A 21,035-nucleotide genomic window follows, 5' to 3' on the forward strand; every position below is an offset into this window, starting at 1 on the left:
GCAGTGCGATTGTTTTGTGTGTTACGCCATCTGTTATGCTAGTAGCTTAGAGTTCTAGAGACTGTGTAATATTCATTATTCATGTAGGAACATGTGTTTTAGTAAAATCCTGGAACAGTTAAAGTAAAGCTAATAGGTTACGGGGTTCGCAGGTTGAATAATTCAGCAAATGAACTACTAGATAACTTCTTGATATCGTTTATGCTTAGCGATCTGTGGATGTGTATAAAAATTTGGTCCAAGATTAGACAGGATAACGTGATCAAATAGTTACAGAAGGCTAGGGTACCTAATGCGACCCAAATCCCAATAAGAAGCAAAAACGATATTTCAGGTGAGCATTTAGCCCGCAACACACACGTAAACAAATTAATTTGGTGCGTTCAGCATTCGAGATTTAGAAAACAAACATCAAGAAAATTTTGATAAAGTGCCTGGCAACGAATTTTTAAAAGCAAAGCAAATTTTTCCTCGAAGGATTAAAAATTGTAAAAGGGGAAGCGCACCACAATTATTTTTTCTTCAAAAACTCCATTCCTAAGTCAGTATATTCAGATTTCAAGTCAACTCATGCATTTGGAAGAAACTGTTTGAAGGAAAGTGGAAGCAGTGCGAGTTAATCTTCTAAGTCTCGACACTCGCATTTCTAATTCATAAGAATCCTAAATAAGTGCGGATATCAGCTCATCTTCGTCAACAATCTTCAGTTTAATTGTCTCAGTACGCACATTTAATGAGCTGTAGTTGAATGATTTGTGTAATTTACACGCATCTCACACTCACACTTGCAAGTGCGTGTACTCACACGCAGTTTTCGTGTTGCGAGCGTGCAGCCTTTTAACCGGATGCATTTTTAACCATCTTGAGTAAGATGCAAACATCTCACTCAAGATGGCTACACTAATCGGCTTTTCAATATCACATCTTCCTCGAAAAGGAAATAGTAAAACATATTTTACTTCTATCGAATTCATGATAACCTCGTTTTATGGCCTGGCAAAAAAGGCATATTCCGAGTAACTGCACATACCAGTGCAAAACGCGGTTTCACTTAATGGGTCGAAGAACACGGTATGTTTCATGTGATTAACCTTTGAAACGAGTCGTTTTTGTTTCATGACTTTAAAAACGAGTCATATTTTACGTAAGCTGCATCCAATTTTTATGCGTTAAGTGCCGTTTTGTCTAAATGGCGGGAAAGAACGCAATATAAACCAAGTCATCCGCGCCTGAAATGGGCTGTTTTATTTCAGGGCTTTAAAAACGAGGTATATTTCCCGTATACTGTATATTACATTTCTGCTTAATTAACTTCTGCTATCAATTAATCTTAAGTAACCTATACCTGTGAGGAAAAGTGACTTTGACCTCAAGTTTTACACTATGTCTTACTTATTTTGTGTTTTAAATGTTACTTTTTAGGAAAGTCCAGGGTTTCAATGATGAATTCTTTTTTTTCCTGAGAAGCCCATTTTATACACTTTAAAAAGACATATTGTAGGTGTTATTCCTGTAAATGTTTGTTGAGATATGAATTAAAACTGAATGTGGACAAATTTTTGCTAATTTTTTTGGAATGACATGGGTGCACATAAAAATTCATAAAAAATTCATTATTTATTCTTTTTCTTTCAGATTTTCAGGAAATGTTGCTGAGATGTTAATAATTAACTTCTGCTATCAATTAATCTTAAGTAACCTATACCTATGAGGAAAAGTGACTTTGACCTCAAGTTTTACACTATGTCTTACTTATTTTGTGTTTTAAATTTTACTTTTTAGGAAAGTCCAGGGTTTCAATGATGAATTTTTTTTTTCCCTGAGAAGCCCATTCTATACACTTTAAAATGACATATTGTAGGTGTTATTCCTGTAAATATTTGTTGAGATATGAATTAAAAACTGAATGTGGACAAATTTGTGCGTTTTTTAACCAGCAGAAGTAGGGTTAAAGCATATTTTGCTATAAGCCTTGAAGAACGAGATTTGGAGTCACCTGCGCTTGGAAAAAAATGTATCTTTCAAGCCATTTGCGTTTCATATGGGCTGTTCCGCTCCATGGCTTTAAAATCGATGCATATTTAGCCATATACCACGCTCGGTGCATATGCCTACGTAAAGCGTCGTAAGTCGGTTTAAATCATTCGCGATTGATATGAGCTGTTTCACTTTTTGCCTTACAAAACGAGGCATTTTCCACGTACACTGCATTTCACTGTGTTTTAAGTTTTCGACAAATTGATATTGGTGGATACCATCGAAAACATTTCTGCCCTCTATGATTTTCATCTGACTTCCGGTACTCTTTCGCGTTAAACGTATCTTCCTTCTGCTGGAGGGTGTTAAGAATAGAATATTGCCTATTTCATCGAAAACTACGTTTCCCATTGGTGTGTATTGGAAATGTATGGCAAAAAGTCGATATCTACCTTTTCTTTTTTTAACCGCTCAGGTTAAAAAAAAAAAAACCGGAAATGTAATTAATTGTGATGAGATAAGGAACAATCGAGATCTTATCTCTGGTGAAGTTTAGAAACGTGATTTGAAGTTAATACATAAATCGTGTACTTCTCGAGAATTTTTAAAGTAATGGAGGATTACTTTGTAGATGCCATTCTTGATGTTACTACCCTGGACTGGGTAAATGTATGATCTGAATAAATTGAATTTAGATCTCCACAGTTTAACTCGCGTTGTATTATAGGTTTGATGGAATCAATATTAGCTATTTACAAAATATAACGATAAGTATTGTGCAAAACACAATTATTAAAGTTTAAGATAAAATAGTGTCGATAGTATCAAATATGAACCTACAAATGTTTTACTTACAGTTCAGTCAACTCAGTGTTGTTAGTGAATACTCCAGGCGGTAGATTTTCTATCTGGTTGTCAGACAAGTAACTACAAAGATTAGGCATATGAAAAAAAAAAAAAAAAAACGTAATTAAATAGTTACGGCAGGTTAAAGAACTAGATAGAATGCAAATCCTAATAAGAAGAGTACAAAGAGGTCCTCTCAACTTCCCGATGGAAAAAAAAGTTTTTTTTTTTTTTTCCATGAAAAGGATTTAGGATACATATTTCAAAATTTGTTTAGTTGTTTTCCAATTCTCTTTTTTTGCGTCGTAACAAGCCAAAAATGATTTTTGGCTAGACCAACCGTGTGGACAGCGATCGAAAGTGTAAATTTCACAGATTTTGCCCAGCGCGCAGCGACTGCAATAATATAGCTCACGGAATTCTATCTTGCTAAAAGTTACAAGGTACCTTCAATTAGTTCACAGACAAAATATGGAAACTTCAACTGAAATATTTTTCATACAAGCGTGATCAGAGGAGAGCCTTCTCTTCGATCTTTATTTGCATATCAAAATTCACCTATTTGTACGAAAGAAATCTCAGAATTCAGCCGTTAATCGGGCTAAAAAAGCATATCAGTGTATAGTTTATACACCAATGAGATCACCGATTCCCTCAAACCCGCGGGTATATCTGTAGCTTTCATCCACCAACATCTTAAATCTTAAAAACAACGCAAATCCATGTGTTTGCTCAATTGCGCTCGCTCGTGTCGATGATCATTTGCATAATTCTGAAACTCGACCAAGATCTTCTTTTCACCGTTCAAACTTCGTCTGTTTGTCCTCTACGTTAAGGGTTTCAGGTTTTCATAACAACTGAATGGATAATAGATGCCGAGTTTTCCTTAAACGTTGCGTAAACGTGATCGGTCGTAACGCTTGCTCGCTTGCGTGACTTACAAAGTAAAGAAAGTGATCGGAAGGCGCCTTCTCGATAATTTTCGTTGAAATATCTGATCCTTAACTAAGCGAGAAGATCAAAATTAACGAATAAAGTTTGGTAGTCTAGTCATTACAGACATATCGTGTCGCTTAGATTGGCCTGCAAACAAGTTGAAATACGTTACGGTGTTATTTACCCAAACAACACGCATACACTCTGAAAGAATTCTTGCAGTTTCTCCCGAGATTTTGCTCACGGAACGCGATGAACTATCCCTCCTTTCTACAATTTTTTCCATCATTAATGGTATTACGGTGTTATGAACCACAACGGTTTTGACCGACAAACTCAACATTTCCCTACGACCATCGAATTCAACTGGACAAACCCAGCATGATGTATTGCGTGACGTGATCGCACAATTTTTCCCTCGTCCATGACCTATTTAGTGAACACAACACATGTTTATTCGTCCATATTAATGTTTTTACGACTTACACGATCATTTTTTCCGCGAATCGGGTTATAAAAATTACGCAAAATGATAAATCACGCGATCATTTCCATATACGAATTGCTGGAATAAATTAAAGTAAAATATTTACCACAACCTTTATCGCGGAACCAAAATATGATGCGAGTTAGAATCGAAAGCTATTAAAATGGAGTGAAGAATTTTACTTTTTACTGAGAATCTTATACTTTAAAATGTTTACTTGATGCATGGAAAGCATCGATTGTAGTTGCTGCGGGTATTTCAGCCCTGATTTCTATGAGTGTGGTCCACAACACCGTAAAATCATGAAATTCATCGCGTTCTGTGTGCAAAATCTCGGGAGAAACTATAAGACTTCTTTCAGAGTGTATGCGTGTTGTTTTGGTGAATAACACCGTAACGTATTTCAACTTGTTTGTTTGTCCTTTCAAGCAACGCGATATGACTGCAATGACTAGAATGCCAAACTTTATTCTTTAATTTTGATCTTCTCCTCACGGTGCATAGTTCGTGACCAGGTATTTCAACGAAAATTATCGAGAAGGCGCCTTCCGATCACTTTTGTTGTCTTTGTAAGTCTTTGTAAGTTACGACCGATCACGTTTACGCAACGTTTTAGGACAACTCAGCATCTATTCTCCATCCAGTTGTTATGAAAACCTGAAATCCTCAACGCAGAGGACAGACAAACGAAGTTTGAACGGTCAAAAGGAGATCTTGGTCGAGTTTCAGAATTATGCAAATGATCAACGACACGAGCACAATTGAGCAAACACATGGATTTGCGTTGTCTCTAAAAAGTCTGCCTTTTGGTCGAGCGTCGAGGGTCGAGGGTTACATGTCGAGCAGGCGGTGTGCACACTCCGATTGCGTTGCATTGTGGTAGCTTCATTTTCAATATCGCGGTGAAAGCAGCAGAATTCGGCAGATTCTGACTGAACATTCCGTAAAAGTTAGGCCGTTCTTTTTTCCTTTCACCATAGGTAAATGTAATTTGATTTATTCTGAATGTGTAAAGGTATTTTTTGTTCGTATTTGTAGCGTATTCAATGGTTCTCAAGGACAAACGCGATCACTGTTTTCTTGTATGTAATTTGAGACCGGATTTCAAGAAGGTCAAATTTGATGTATGTCGTAGTTTGGAGCCTTTCAAAGATTTGGATGGCTGCTTTGATCCTTCTTTAACAGCTCTGACTAAACGCTCCCAAACGCCCTCCAACGGTACATGTGTTTCTCGCATTTTAAGTGCGGGTGTTTGAGACCGATTATGGCCGAGAAAAGGCTTATTGTTGCGTTACATAGCGTTACTATTATATACTCAATTGTTTTAAGCAAATGAAGATCATCGCAGTATATACTCAACTTAAGCAGTTGAGAAATAAGGCCTGAAAAAAATTCAGGCCTGAACGGGAATCGAACCCATGACCTCTGCGATACCGGTGCAGCGCTCTAACCAACTGAGCTATCAAGCCAACTGGGAGCTGGTCAATTGTGAGTTCTTTATATACCCGTAGATGGAGAAGGTGTGATAAGAATACATGAAAGTCATATATTTGTACTGCGGAAAATACATTTTAAGCAAATGAAGATCATCGCAGTATATACTCAACTTAAGCAGTTGAGAAATAAGGCCTGAAAAAAATTCAGGCCTGAACGGGAATCGAACCCATGACCTCTGCGATACCGGTGCAGCGCTCTAACCAACTGAGCTATCAAGCCAACTGGGAGCTGGTCAATTGTGAGTTCTTTATATACCCGTAGATGGAGAAGGTGTGATAAGAATACATGAAAGTCATATATTTGTACTGCGGAAAATACATTTTAAGCAAATGAAGATCATCGCAGTATATACTCAACTTAAGCAGTTGAGAAATAAGGCCTGAAAAAAATTCAGGCCTGAACGGGAATCGAACCCATGACCTCTGCGATACCGGTGCAGCGCTCTAACCAACTGAGCTATCAAGCCAACTGGGAGCTGGTCAATTGTGAGTTCTTTATATACCCGTAGATGGAGAAGGTGTGATAAGCGCTGCACCGGTATCGCAGAGGTCATGGGTTCGATTCCCGTTCAGGCCTGAATTTTTTTCAGGCCTTATTTCTCAACTGCTTAAGTTGAGTATATACTGCGATGATCTTCATTTGCTTAAAATGTATTTTCCGCAGTACAAATATATGACTTTCATGTATTCTTATCACACCTTCTCCATCTACGCACGATGGTCGGTTGCTATGTAAATTCCTCCCGTTGCTATCTTAGAGGTCACGTGATGACGCGTTCACAGCTTGAGCTGATTTAAAGCGTCAAGCTAAAGGGCTTTTTTCAGTCGTTTATTTTACATTGGATAAAGCTTACCAACCTTCTTTTTTTCATATTGAATGACTATGGCCTTTCACTTATGGCAGAAGAAAGAAAAAATCAGGTTTTTCGAATGACTTCTCCACGAAACGGCTCGTCTAAGATAGGTACGCTACCGGCTAGCAACGGGTTTACAGAAGCCAATACGTCAACACAACCGCTGTGATTTCTGTATTTCTAGAGTCCTGGTACTGAGAGAACAATTTTTTACTTAGGGGGCTCCACTGTTAAGACAAACGCAGAACAAAAACGAAGAAAATACACCCAAAATACCTGTTCTCCTCCCTGAAAAGTATAATTTTGACCGTTTAGTTACCGACCGTGCCATAAATCGAAAGTTGAAAGTGGACTTTGGTGTAAATGGCGTCGTTTTCGCCGATTTCTTCGGAGGAATCCAGTTAAGAAAATGTCCTGTAAACTCGATTTTCTCCGGGTCAGCATTAGATTCCATCCACCAAAACCACCTTGGTCGAGAGGGACTGAGATGGAATGTTGGAAAAAAATTACGAAGCTTCGACAACATGCCGACTTATCCCGATGACCCAAGTGTATTATTTGTTTGGGAAATTGCGTCAAAACTTTTTACTAAAGAAATGGTAAGTATTAATTTATTGTTCGATTGTAGTATTATAAAACATTTTACGCAATTTTATGCAGATATTTCACGTATTTAAAAGGTGCTTAGATGTTACGTAGTTTTGGTGGATGTCATTAGGGAACATCCACCAAAACTTTGACCAAAACCATCAACAATATATTTTTTAAATTTTATCTATAGCCATTGTTAGATGTTCAGGGAGACAAAAGATTTATACCACTAATTAGCAGTTAGTGCTCTGGCTAATTATTTTTTATGGTGCACAATTGCTGACCGACCAAACGTTCATAATGATTATCATAACTCTTAACACATAGAATAAAGTGGTTTTGGTGGATGTTTCTCTCCATCCACCAAAACCACCACAGAAATTTCTGCTACTTCCTTACAGAAGACTGATGTGACCTGCTATTTGGAGTACATAACCACAATCTATTTCTTTGTATGTAGAGATATTTTGGAAAGTTCTTGAGTCAGCACCTTTTATTATTGAAACCATAATCATAACATGGTGCATAATATAGAATACAAAAGGTTCTGGTGTGGTAATCATGTAATCTTGAAACAGGAGAGTTTTTAACTGACTTAAACTGATTTAAACAAACATTTGCAACAAAATTCCAGCTCCAGAAATTTCTTCCACTATTTCCGCCAAAATCATAACCTTTAAGTACAACAAATCAGCACATTAGTAATTGTTATCAGGGGTATGAAAATCCTATAAATCTTTCACATTTATTTCAAGTAACCTTTAATTTCTCATGGATGAATAAGTATACACTCAACATGCAGAATGTCTTGCAGTTTACAAACTATTTCCCTTTTTATGGATAGACAGTGAAAGGCCTTTGTTACATTGGTGAATCAAACCATTGTATACCATGCATTTTGTGATAATTGTTTGTTTTTGCTCACAATACCCAGAAAAATGGAGGGGATAAATTTAAATAGCAAATTCTATGGTTAAAATTAAATAACATTGGAAGATCAAATTAACTTTGTACTGTTTAAAATTCAGTTTTGGTTTCTTGCTTATTCCAGCCTCTTGATATTCAAAAGCATTCCTTGTCATTTTGTGTTCTTCTGTGTACATAACTTGAAAAATAAACACAGAGAAAGGAAACCACAAAGGATTAAACTTGAAGCTAAAGCAAAGTTTAAGTTGAGCCATAGCTGATCCAAATACTGAGCACTTTGTATTGTAACCCATTTAGCAGTAAAGTTTATCTATATGTCTGCCAGCTTGTCACAAGTCTTACCCCTCTCCTTCAAAAGTCTCTATAAATAAATTTTTCTTTGTGGTCCCTAATTGATGATTAGTATATTATAGCTCCTAAATTTTCCTCTCTCAAGTCAAGGTTACTCTAAATTTAACAAAGTAATGGACTTGATAAAACTCAAACTATAACTTAGCTGGCTGCTACTTGCAACCTTAATTTCTAGATATCAGTATACAATAATCAATATGTTATAAATAAGAACCCTAATGCTTAATTTTGCAGTGATCACCTTCCTCCTTTTCATTTGCAGACCAGACTGGAACCTCTATAGGTGTGTTTGCTTGTTTTGAGTGGGGATGGAAGAAAAGGAGTCATGCCGCATATCTGATTTATTAAATCGCATTTGTTCTGTTTATACATGAGTAGAACTACCTTGTTCTCTGAAAAAAATAAAATTTCTCGCATTTTTATCTATGCTTCGCAGCCCAACTTCCTTGTGTCTTGGACAAGAAATCTTATTTTCTTGAAAACAAAATCTTTGTTTCCAGCCTTCTGTAGTAGGTAAATATAACAGTGTAAGATGAGTGACAGTGTATTTCTCAAGTTATTTTTTGGAATGTGACAAAACGGAAGTGTCATAGCGTGATAAGGAGCAAACATATGATTGCTTGATAGAATGCAAAAAATGCAGAATTGCATATATTTTCTCCTTTGTCAGCAGCATATGTTAGTGAAAAGTTCTTACAATTGTTAACTTCTAAACCATCTTCAATTTAGCCAAGATTGAACTGTTATCACGTTTGTCATAAAAGTATTCTGAGATCAATGTCATATGACCCATTCATGTATTTGACCTTTCAAATTAGCAAGCCATAGTTGACAGAAACACAAAGGTTGAGGATAAAAAGAAATTATTATATACAGTACTTCTTCTGTATCTTTTCGTTTCCTTTTCTCTCCAGCTGTTCAATCTATGCCGTGCTGGCAATTGTACACTTTCCTTCCCAAAATTAGGAAAGAAATACCAGTAAAAAACGAATTTTTGCTCCTTAAATATCTCATGCATCTTCCCCCAGTATTTTGTGACTTCTTTCCGAGGAAGGAGGTGTAAGCATTAAATTAACCCGAATGATTCCACGATTGTGGTATCATCCAAGCCATGCCAGAGGACTTGAACTAGACAAACTAGTGAGAATGCACAATAGCGATAGCAGAGCTTTGTAATGCTAAAGAGCTATATCAAATATATATAAATATATGTTCCCGAAACCTTTGACAGCTTTAAAGAAAGAAAACTTCGTCGTCAATCCTGTTTCAAATTCCGCAATAAGCTTAAGCGCCTCATCAACAGAATTTACGTATCCTAAATTATCTGCGTGTCTACCATCAATGGTTCGCGACTTAAAATTCTCGCTATGCTGTTTCTGTTTGTTCCTCAAGAATCATGGGATTTACAGCTTCGGATGTTCGGCTACATCACTTGCGGATTTCCGAGAATCTTCGGTTATGTTTTGCAAGTCATTAAATATTCCATCTCAGTCCCTCTCGACCGAGGTGGTTTTGGTGGATGGAATCTAATGCTGACCTTTTCTCCGTTGATCAGTTTAGGCCGCCATCTTGAATTTCCTCAGGCTCAATATCGAGTGTTTTATTTCATCTGTAGCCCTGAAGGAGACCGTAAATGTTGCGGAAAAAGCCGAAAATGCAGCAAAGGGAAACGCCATGTGGGCAAATGTGATTCGAAACGACAAGTAAATCGTTTCTGGGAAACATCGCCCATTTTTAACATTCATAAGGAGCGCCAAACGCTGCAAGACAACTTTCGCCATCTTCAAGTCCAAGAAGATGCTTTATCCAAGAAGGAGCAAGATATCTTGGCTTTACAAAGGGAGACAGATTCTCTAGTGGAGGAATCAGGTTAGTTTCCTACTTGTAAGTGGGTTAGTTGCGGCAAGATAAACGGAATTGATTATTATTTATTCATTTATTTGCCGTTTGGAATTGTCATTATTTTGATGATGATTCCCTATCCTTGTTTATAGAAAGAGCACTGCAAAAATCAAAAGGAGAGAAAGAGACACTAGACAAAGAAATAAGTGAAGCAGAGGAGACACTGAGAGAACTAAAGGAGGCATATGAGAAAGTGAAAAAGCTGTTGGGGCAAGAGGAATATTCCCGAAGACGAAGGAGTGCTGCTAGCACATCATATGAAATGATTAATGATTATAAGTCGAGCACTAGATATAGGAGGAGGGAAGAAACTAAAAACATTTTAGAATTTATTCATGGGGGTTTTGAAGCTTCATTGTATGGGGCATGGGATTTTTTGGCTGCCAATGCAAGTAATGAAACCATGACCAAATTAATGAGTAGTTATAAGAGGGGCCGATTTCTTCAGGGTATTTTTGAGAGAGCCATTAATGATTTTCAGAAGTCAGAAGAAGTACTGAAACAGTCTGTGGCACTTAAATATCAGAGTTATTTGTCTAGAAGAAAGTATAATCTTGTCTGTAAAACACAAAGTTCATTTTTTAATGCTGAAAAAGAAGTCTGGCTGCCACATAACATTAAATGTCTTGGAGTTGACTTAAGGTTACCCAAGCTCAGCTTCTCAGATGACAATGTTAACAAGTTTGTGAAAAGTTTAGACATTGGTCATGACACACAGATCCCAGGGGTATCAGGTGTTTCTCGCACAGTCACTGGCCTGGTGTTTATGATTATTGATTTGCACTTGAGAGTTCCCCATCTTTCTCGTAAACTTGTCTGGTTCAATGAAAATGAAAATCATTTTATTTTTCAGTTCTCAGATGATGGAGCTCCTGAAACAAATGAGCTGACAATGTCAATAGGAAGTATGGTGTGCTGGAACTTTGGAGATCAGGTACGAAGTAGGGACTTCCAGTACCTTCTCCACTGTGTAAGTGTAAAAGAGAAAGATCAAATAATGCATGACCTCTGGAAGCAGCACACTGAAGAGATGAAAATGTTGGAAGGTAATGTTTTGACCGTTTGTGATAAGGAGTGCACTGTTGAATTTCAGCCAGGAGCAGACATGTCCTGGCAGAGCTGGGCTGCCAATGAACTCAACCAGGCAGCTACATATCCTTCCCCATATGCAAATGTTCATAAAGGAAACATGAACACTATGGGGGGTAGTATTGGAGTGGGTAAAGATGACACCTGGAAGCCTTACACTATGGAAATGAGAACCTCTAATACTGAGAAGGTAAACAATTTTATCGCCTCTCTTCCCCCAAACCTTTCAGAAAAAAATAAAAATTCCAGAAAGTTACAGTTTATGGCTGAAAATGGCATCCGACAGTTAGGTCTACCAAGGATTGGGAATTTTGCAGACAAGTTAAGGCCAGAACCCATGCACTGTGAGATCAATGCCTGGCAGCATTATATTGATCTCCTATATTTAGAGGCAGTAAGAAGAGGAAAGTTTGATCCTTTTGTTTCTGCCCTGGCAGCACCTATAGGGAATAGAGATGGAGATGTTAAGGAGGGACAACCCCAAAAGACTCTTTTGAGGGTTTCTGATATAGACAGTGTTGGGGAGCGTGCCAGAAAGCAAGAAATGTTACAGAAATCAGAGGAGGACCTAAAACAATCCCTGCAGAAGACAGGTTTTCCTCATGTAAGGCATGCAACAGGTGAGGGGGGGTGTGGACTGGGATACTTGGCTTCAAGAGTAAAAGAACATTTTAATGATGAAACTAACAGATATAACAAATTACCAGTTAGGCTTATTGGCAATCAAGCTATTGCATTGGCTCGATATTACTACCGTTTAGTTGACACTTTAGAAAATGAAGATGAAACAGAGGCACAAACAATCCAACGACTGGCTCTTAGCAAGATAGGTGAGTATCTGAGGAATGCTGGGGGGCTTTTTAATAGAATAGAGACCAATTCTGCTCAGGTTGCAGAACTGAAAGAAATGTGTAGTATGTATTTTAACCTGATGTCTTTGTTTTTTTCATCCAGTGTTAATGTCACAACATGGACAATTGGATATGCCATTCCCTATCATGCAAATTTGCTGTTTACAAGGTATGGGGTGGGCTATGGCACTGTCTCTTTGCAGGCTAAAGAAGCCAAACATTCTGGTGTGAAGGAAGATTTGACCTTAACTAACCGGTCAAATGTAAGTACTGCCACTGGTAAATGGTGGCAAGTAATGCGAAGTAATAATTATGTTCGCTCATTTTACCTCCCAGAACATCAACCAATGCCCTCTTCTTATACTTCACACTACCAATCACGTTCCCCACCACACTGTCACCAATCAAATGTTTGTAATTGTGGTAGAAATAAAGAAAACGATTTGCTCAGTTTTCAAGTTTGTTTCTCTAGTATTAACCTTGTGACTTGTGCAAGCAGCAGAGGTCTGACAGAATCAGTGTTGTGTGCACTAAAACCTGTTGTCTGTAAACAGTGCAATACTCGCTTTGCTGATAACCTGTCATTATTGTCTCATTTAAAGTTCTGCAATGCCACTGAGGTAAGAAAGGTAGCTATACAGCCAACTTTGATGACAGTACCTAGTTTAAAGGAAGCTTTACGAAGTAGAGGATTAAGCACTGCAGGTACTAAGGAAATTCTAATTAAGCGCCTTGAAGGTGCATTGGCTGGGGAGGGATAGTTGAATTATTTTTTTAATCAACAATTTAAATCTCTCAAAATATTTGATTTTCAAGTTATTTTTCTTGGCCAAGTTGGTGCACAATAAGGCATACTTGTTATGAGAATGATAACTAGGCTCTCAACAAATTCTGTGTACCAGTAATGTGAGTAATATACCTACTTCATAAGAAAAATTTATTTAAATTGGTCCAAAGTTTTTTAAATTAGCTATGTTTGTCAGAGAGGTTAAACCTGTCCAAATGCAAAAGTACTGTTGTCACTGATATCACTTGGTATGCACTGATATATTACATTTAAAACTTTATAAACCCATTATTTTTTTTACTAACTTGCATTTTAGAGGCAGGGTTTCTGCTCTAATGAATTTATGGAATTTTGTACTTAAAGGTTTGGCCACCTAAGCCTTTACATGCTAACAACAGCATGAATATTCTCTATACTGTTCTCAATATATTTTACAAGGTGTTGAAAAGGAGAATTTGCTAAATAATCAAGAGCTTCATTAGTTAATAATTATTTCCCTCATTCTTGTGACCTTATGTTTAATTTGGGGTTAATATTGTAAGAAGAACTTAGATTCTAGACAATTTTGTACTTAAAGGTTTGGCCACTTAAGCCTTTACATGCTAACAACAGCATGAATATTCTCTATACTGTTCTCAATATATTTTACAAGGTGTTGACAAGGAGAATTTGCTAAATAATCAAGAGCTTTATTAGTTAATAATTATTTCCCTCATTCTTGTGACCTTATGTTTAATTTGGGGTTAATATTGTAAGAAGAACTTAGATTCTAGACATTGTAAGGGGTCAAAGGGTCAATAACATAAAAAAGCTTTCAGCTATTATGTTTAGGTAAAACCATAATTCTATTTATTCACTCCAATGTATTACAGTCTACAAGATACGAAGATTAAATTTTAAAATATCTGCTTGTATTAAAAACATGTTTCCTTTAGAGCTTTGTTTCAGATTACATTCAAGGTTGTCATTCTTTTGATGTATGAAGTTTCGTGACAAGGTCTAACAAAACATTAGCAAGTCCTACTGTTAATTAACTGTCAAGCTAGATAGTGTTCAAATTCAATAGCTTTTGCAAATTGGAGTCCTTTGCAAATCCTTCTCAATCATAGCGCTGCACGCAAAATGTGGTTACTACCCTTTGTTGTTTTGTTGAATAAACCATTTGCAGCGGCGTAGTTGGTGTTACAACAACAATTGACTTGCCGCTGTAACTTTGAAGCACGCGACCATCCTCGGGGATTTTCTCGAAGTGCCGCTTCTTGAGAAAATTCTCTCCTTTAAATCTCGCGGGAGACCAAATTTTTTCTGCAGTGTCGAGCCTTTGGAAAGTTAGCGTTATTCTCTCACCATTCTTGGTTGTGTCCGCGCTTCCCCCGTAGCCTTGTACTAAAACCCAGATATGTTTAAAGATTTGAAATGGCATAAAGAGAGTGATGGGCGCCATAAGACCGGTCATTCTAGAGCGAGCGAGCTTCGCATTAATAGAGAGCCCGATCTCCTTTAGGAAGCCATCCACCAAGGGACCTACAAGCTCCAACTTGTTGCCTGTGAGCTCTTCCAACACGGGATCAAGGTCTCTCATCCCGTAATTAGGTTTATTTTCTGCGAAACGAACCCTCCTCAACCATTCTTTCTCCGCAGAGAACTTCATCTCTACGGAGTTGGTATTCCAAAACCGGTCTCCTCTCTCTGTTTCATCCTCCATGCCGAAGTGCCTTAAACAGAGTTTGTTTGATGTGCTCGCGCTGTTATTATTTGCCGCCATTTTTGAATAGGCCTTTACTTTTCGTGCCAACTGCCGCTGATGATTTCTGCGCCAGCGCGCATCAGAGTTGCGGGAGGAAAACCCATGGCAACCGACCATCGTGACGGGTATATAAAGAACTCACAATTGACTAGCTCCCAGTTGGCTTGATAGCTCAGTTGGTTAGAGCGCTGCACCGGTATCGCAGAGGTCATGGGTTCGATTCCCGTTCAGGCCTGAATTTTTTTTTCAGGCCTTATTTCTCAACTGCTTAAGTTGAGTATATACTGCGATGATCTTCATTTGCTTAAAATGTATTTTCCGCAGTACAAATATATGACTTTCATGTATTCTTATCACATACTCAATTGTGTTGTAAATCTACTTTCCTAAGTAAAAGGAAATTAACTTATCGCGAATATTGTATGGTAAATCTACTATCTTGATCATTGAATGAAGGACAGTTGAATTTGAGCCATGAACGGAATCACTTGACCAATGAATAACTCTACAATGTGCGGAAAGCAAAAGGTAGTCGATCGTTAATCGGTACGTGTTGATTGCTTGAGCGACTTCTGCCATTCGCTTGCGCTTTTAATCTTCTAACCTGATAGCTTAGCTGTTATTAGGATATTCTTTAATGACTTCCGTTTACGATGTGATATTAAGGGTTAATTTTAAGTTGTCATTTCCCCATCTGTATGTTCTTGAGGTTTGGCAAAGCCGGATGAGATTGTGTTACAAACGGTAATATTTTCATGTGTGCGCGCTATTTATTTATTTTTAAGTATCAGTCTCTCCCGCAGAATATAAGACCAAAGATACGTTTGTCAAAACCTTATCCTAGGTATTCTATATTCTTTAAGCATATTTGAAACTCTCTACGGTTTTTAATAAACGACGTTGAGCGTGACGAATTTAGTGTTAGGAGGTGTAAGGCTTCTCCTTTCGCAAATCCCGTATTCACGGCTTTAAGTGTATGACATGGAAAATAGTTCGTGTATTAGAAGGTCGCTGCCTCTTTGGAATGCGTTTGCATATCAAGGGACGATTCTCCGTTAAATAACTCGCGGGTTTGATATTATTCACACAGCCATCAGCTGTGTGTGAAACTGCTGCCAAATGAATAGATTCTCGGGCAAGACTGCAGTTTCGACTCTTTCTGAATGTCTTCATTTGCCTCCAAACAACGAATTTGTCACGGAGGAATGACAGGAGTCGCACAGGCCCGCGAACACTTTTTAACTTTCGAAGGAACTGTTTATTCACGCTATCTTGCTGCTACCAGAGATGTTCACTTCACCATGCACGACAGGATGCAAGTGACTTATTTTTCATTTTACGACCATGATGCAACGCAATCAGAGTGCACACACTGCCTGCATGCCGAGGGTGAGGGTAATATGTGGAGGGTCTGAAAAAACTAAAAATACTAAGTTAATAATTAATAAGAAATATTGAAATAAAAATATTAGAATAGAAAATATAATAAAAATTAAACAAATATATAAAAAAAGAAATATAAATAAATATTAAAGCTAATAATGAAGTAGAAATAATAAATTAATAATTAAACAGTAGTTAATAATAACACTGGGAACGCTTCTATTCCCCATGTTCTAAACGAGTCAGGGATTGGGTTCGAGTTGGGACCGCAAAGCATCTATGGATTGATTGAAGGGACAGACGAGTCATATTTACAAAGTAATTCTGAAATGCCTCACTATAATTGTTGCGTTCCTGGCTGTACAAACAGCTTTAGGAACGCTTCACATCTGCATTTCTACAGATTACCGAAAGATGAGTTTACCAGAAAGCAATACAAAGTCATTTTGAAGAATGATTCGCTAAAATTGGACTCCACAAATACTCGAATTTGCTCAGACCATTTCGAAGGTGGCGAGAAACTCAGTCGAGCTCATCTGCCGACTATATTTCCTTGGAAAAAAGCAGAAAGCACTAGACGACAGCTAAAAAGAGTCATCAGCTTCGAAGAAAATCTGGCAATTCAGGAAGCAAAAAAGAAGAAGAGGGAGGAAAAGAAAGACATGGCACAAGCATCAGTGACAGTCGAACATGAGAACAATCGTGAGACTCAAACATCTCTCACAGGATTGGAAATCGAAACAATGTTAAAGGAGTTGCAAAAGCTTAAAAAGGACATCAGTGAATTGACAAATGAAAAGAATCAGCTGCTGGAGAAAAATGCCAAGTTGAGTGAAGAAAATGCAAACCTACTCGAGGCAAACTTAAAACTCGAGCAAGAAACAAAAAGACTAAGACACTCTCTTGAAAACTTTCGTTTCGATATTGAGAAATATAAAGACAATGCTGAAGACATTGCCTTTTATACTGGTTTACCAGACTATAATGCACTGCTGATATGTTTCGACATGGTTAAAGATGCAGCAGAGCATATTGAATATGAACATGAACGAACGCACCCAGGAATTCAGTGTGGCAGACCTCGATGTTTAACCAAGTTCCAAGAGTTTACTTTGACACTAGTGAGATTAAGGCTTGGATTGCTGGAAAAGGACCTTGCTCATCGGTTTAGTGTCTCAAGACCCCTTGTATCCAAAGTTTCAAGGGCCTGGACGAGATTTCTGAGGGGACAGTTTGAGCCACTTATTACTATTCCACCCAGGGAAGTTCTCAAACTCTACATGCCTGACATTTTCAAATCCTTCTATCCAGACTGTGTCATTATTGTGGACTGTACAGAGTTTGAGATGGAGAAACCTTCAGCACTTAATTCTCAATCTGCTTGCTACTCGTCATACAAGTCTAGAACGACGATGAAAGCCTTGCTTGGTATAACACCCAGTGGTGCTTTATGTTTTGTCAGTGAGCTATTTCCTGGTTCAACTTCTGACAAGGAAATAACAGCTCAAAGTGGACTGTTGGACAAGTTACAACCTTATGATCAAGTTATGGCAGACAAAGGGTTCAACTGCACTGATGAGCTTGCTTCTGTGGGAGCAGAACTGATTAGACCAACATTTTTGGTTAAAGATACACAATTCTCAAAAGAAGAAACCAACCACAACAAGATTGTTGCCAGTTTGAGAGTACATGTTGAGCGATTGATGGAGAGAATAAAGAATTGGCACATCTTTGACCACCGAATTCCAATTACTCTTGCCCCCATAGCATCTGATATGTTATTTGTAGTGGCTGGACTTTCTAATTTTTACCCTCCTTTGATTAATTAAAATTTATGTGAATATAAAGCAACATTTTAATACTTAACAATGGTATGGATTTATGTTTTATTGCCTTGCATTAAAATAGCATTGATAAACTAGTGTTTGATAATGTATTATGATACTGCCATCATACCACTGGACTGTAACCAGACTGGTTATAAGTCATTACAATAATCCAAGCACACTACACATGTAGTTAGTAAATATTTTACTCAGTCAAATATGAACATAACTGTGTACAATGTATAAAAATACTGAGTTAATGTGTATAGACAAAACAGATCGCTGTTTCTTTCAAGACAAAGTTTATCTAATCTTAGCTATAGCAAATACCTATAGGGTGGTTTTTAAAAAACCTGTGAAACAATTAATACTATTTACTTTCTAATAGTGCCAGTATTAAACAATAGAAACAAAAGCATTTAAGCAGAAAAGCACTAAACATGTACAAAACTTAGTACGTGTTTCACAGGCTTTTGAAAACCATTCTACCTTCACAAATATATTGTTTACACTCTGATAGTACTAAAAAGTGTGCAACATAATTTGGGCAAACCACTAATTCCCATTAAATTTTGATTTGCCTATTTCATTGTATAGTTTTCTTAAATTACACACTTTTACTGAAATGAACACATTGATTTTGACTGTTTTAAACTGAACGAGCATTCAATTTAGGAATTCCATACTTGACTCTAGGATACACAAGTTCTGGAACAATCCAGTCATTAAAAAAGGATTCTAGCTTGGGCAAAATAGACTTCCAGCGGTCTATTGAAAAATGTACTCTTTCACAAAACAGTGAATCACAGCCTGAACCCTTTACAACAAAATCTGTCCACTTTCTTCCAGTAACAAACATTTGCTGATGGACTTGGTAGAAGTATTTGTGTTTGTCATTTAATCTCAATGCATTACTGTTCTTTTTGCAAATGCTCTTGCGTAACAATGCCTTTTCTAGTGTTTCATCCTTTGATGTCTGGACATACTTAACTTCTATAAGTCCCTCTGAATCAGAGGCTGATGGATCATGTACAAGGCCATCGGGGCTAGCACCAAGGTAACCATGTTCTTTTGAAACAAAAAACCCACATTTTGAGACTGTTATGCCTTCATCTCCTTGACTTTGCTTGAGAAGCTTGTAATCATTGATAATCTGGTCTTCCATTTTCAGTCCTTCCTCCATTGACTTACTTTGATAGGCCTTGTTGTAACCAAGTATATCTTTAATTATCTTAGTAGGGGACGTACTTTCTCTCTGTACAGCTACACGGTAACATTTTATGGCAGTAATCCTTGGTTGTCTGTGGCGATGCCATAATTCAGTGTTTGATTGACCTCTAGTTTGTTCCTCAATATCTTGCCTTTGTAAATCATCAACCATAAGATTTCTCTTTGCTTTTTCAAACTTTTCTTTTAGCTCTTTTGCTGACACGGGATGACATTTGACTGGTGAAAGCAGAGAATCCTTTACATCCTGAAGTTTCTTTACTTCCTGAGGCAGTATATGTGTCCAAGCTACAGTGTTTCCTGATACCCTCTGGTACTCCTTCATCATTTCAAAAAACCTTGACTTGTTTTCATCGCGACAAGCATTTTGGTTTGCATTTACTGGAGAGTGATGAAGCTTACGTATCTTCTTCTCTTTCGTGTAGTCGTGCTTCACAAAAGTCATCTCATTTATGGGCTGTATTGCACCTTTTCTCTTTCGTGGCACATTCCACTTGCATGGTTTGGAGGTGCATGACTCATCAGACTCATCCAGTTTTTCCCTTACTTTACAATAGTTTTCTAAAGCAAAAAGTGTTGATGCAACATGGTTACATCTCCCATCTATGCCAGCAGGGCATTTGCAGTGGGCTCTTAGCATCTTTCCAAGTGAACTAATAACTAAGTAGCATGTATAAACTTTGTCCTTTTTCATAGATGGGAGGACTTGGCTTTTGATGTAGTGCTTGCCATTTTGTTGTAGGTGGCCTATGTACAGGACATGACCAGATTTAAAAAAGTTGAATCCTTTAACAAGTGGCTTAGCAGTGGAGAGCTGCTTTTTACATTCTACACCTTCGATCATAAATCTCCACACAGTTCCAAATGATATTTTTGGTAGTGCCTTTATATCTGGTTGGAATCCTTCTTTTGGGAATGAATCCTTTACTTCAGGCTCTTGATTCTCAAGTACGCCAAGTTGAGCTTTTTTCCGTAACAAATTGACGCGGCCATCCGGATCACGCAAGTATTTAACATCAAATCCATGCTTGATGTAGTCGTGTACTCTATAAGTCAAAATTAGAGCACTCATAAGTACGAGAGGACTTTATTAAATTCGAAAATTTCGATTATATTAAATTTTTACTCTTAGGAAATTTTAATAATAATTCTGAAAAGGCATATAATTACAAATAAAGTTGTTATAAATAAAAATAACGTATTGCGTGTAAAGGTTCTTAGTTTAAAAGTTGCCAGCTTCGATACGAACCTCGACACTAAAGCTTTCTTTGTTCCCGTCGTTTTTGCACCTCTGCAAAGCAGCCACCTCTTCAACTGGACAACGCTACATTTTTCAACAGAATCCCTTGGAAGTTTTGCCCCAGGAATATCTTCCTGAGTTAGTTTAACAGTTAGTTTGGCTTTGCTCTCGCTTTCAGCCATAATTGATTTGGAAAATCTGTCCCTTCAAACAATCCATAGATGCTTTGCGGTCCCAATTCGGACCCAATCCCCAACTCGTTTAGAACATGGGGAATTCTACGCCGCATTATTTTGGGCACGTCTTTGGGGGAGCGTTGCGTGACATCCTAGTTAAATGCGTGATCGAAGGTAAGAACAGATTACTGCACCATTTCGGAGGGCGAAAAACGAAATTATTCTGTAAAATTGAGCAAAACACCCGACTGCTGTAAAATATTGACTGCACAATAATTGCCTTCATTGCCTGGCCTCAAGCGCTAACCGGCGTGCGACCTATTCTGGAATTTTTCATACATA

The 21,035-nt window shown here is 37.6% G+C and overlaps 4 protein-coding genes and 1 long non-coding RNA gene across 9 annotated transcripts; 3 read left to right on the forward strand and 2 right to left on the reverse strand.

The window, feature by feature from the left end:
• Positions 1-7,038: 7,038 nt before the first annotated feature.
• On the forward strand, positions 7,039-8,887 carry LOC149050879 (uncharacterized). The gene is made up of 2 exons (XR_016184112.1): positions 7,039-7,195; positions 8,728-8,887. It is a non-coding gene; the product is annotated as an uncharacterized LOC149050879 (long non-coding RNA).
• Positions 8,888-10,062: 1,175 nt separating this feature from the next.
• LOC149050880 (uncharacterized) lies at positions 10,063-14,028 on the forward strand. 5 transcript variants are annotated; one of them, XM_089197904.1, is made up of 5 exons: positions 10,085-10,334; positions 10,460-11,413; positions 11,894-12,286; positions 12,411-12,476; positions 12,910-13,070. In XM_089197904.1, exons 2-5 carry the CDS (start codon positions 10,630-10,632, stop codon positions 12,924-12,926), a joined length of 1,260 nt encoding a protein of 419 aa, XP_089054030.1. In that variant the 5' UTR covers positions 10,085-10,334; positions 10,460-10,629; the 3' UTR covers positions 12,927-13,070. The 5 variants fall into 5 exon arrangements, with proteins under 5 accessions (XP_089054027.1, XP_089054030.1, XP_089054031.1 ...); XM_089197905.1 differs by having other exon boundaries at positions 11,894-12,076; XM_089197902.1 differs by having other exon boundaries at positions 11,894-14,028.
• On the reverse strand, positions 13,637-14,964 carry LOC149050881 (uncharacterized). Its single transcript, XM_089197906.1, has one exon. It carries the CDS (start codon positions 14,956-14,958, stop codon positions 14,194-14,196), a length of 765 nt encoding a protein of 254 aa, XP_089054032.1. The 5' UTR covers positions 14,959-14,964; the 3' UTR covers positions 13,637-14,193.
• An 873-nt stretch (positions 14,965-15,837) lies between these two features.
• LOC149050882 (uncharacterized) lies at positions 15,838-18,639 on the forward strand. Its single transcript, XM_089195740.1, has one exon. It carries the CDS (start codon positions 16,554-16,556, stop codon positions 18,051-18,053), a length of 1,500 nt encoding a protein of 499 aa, XP_089051866.1. The 5' UTR covers positions 15,838-16,553; the 3' UTR covers positions 18,054-18,639.
• On the reverse strand, positions 18,241-20,736 carry LOC149050883 (uncharacterized). The gene is made up of 2 exons (XM_089195739.1): positions 20,527-20,736; positions 18,241-20,323 (listed from the first exon to the last, which is right to left on the reverse strand). The coding sequence occupies exons 1-2, from the start codon at positions 20,697-20,699 to the stop codon at positions 18,700-18,702; spliced, it is 1,797 nt and encodes a 598-aa protein (XP_089051865.1). The 5' UTR covers positions 20,700-20,736; the 3' UTR covers positions 18,241-18,699.
• Positions 20,737-21,035: the final 299 nt, after the last annotated feature.

This window comes from Pocillopora damicornis, chromosome 2 (genome assembly GCF_964200805.1).
Source record: "Pocillopora damicornis chromosome 2, jaPocDami1.2, whole genome shotgun sequence".
Taxonomy (NCBI): domain Eukaryota; kingdom Metazoa; phylum Cnidaria; class Anthozoa; order Scleractinia; family Pocilloporidae; genus Pocillopora; species Pocillopora damicornis.

Coding starts and splice junctions, on each gene's coding strand:
- LOC149050880 (XM_089197901.1), top strand. CDS start 10,630: ATGATTAATGATTATAAGTCGAGCACTAGATATAGGAGGAGGGAAGAA.
- LOC149050881 (XM_089197906.1), bottom strand. CDS start 14,958: ATGGTCGGTTGCCATGGGTTTTCCTCCCGCAACTCTGATGCGCGCTGG.
- LOC149050882 (XM_089195740.1), top strand. CDS start 16,554: ATGCCTCACTATAATTGTTGCGTTCCTGGCTGTACAAACAGCTTTAGG.
- LOC149050883 (XM_089195739.1), bottom strand. CDS start 20,699: ATGGCTGAAAGCGAGAGCAAAGCCAAACTAACTGTTAAACTAACTCAG. Junction 20,324..20,526: donor AAGAAAGCTTTAGTGTCGAG/GTTCGTATCGAA, acceptor TTTGACTTATAG/AGTACACGACTACATCAAGC.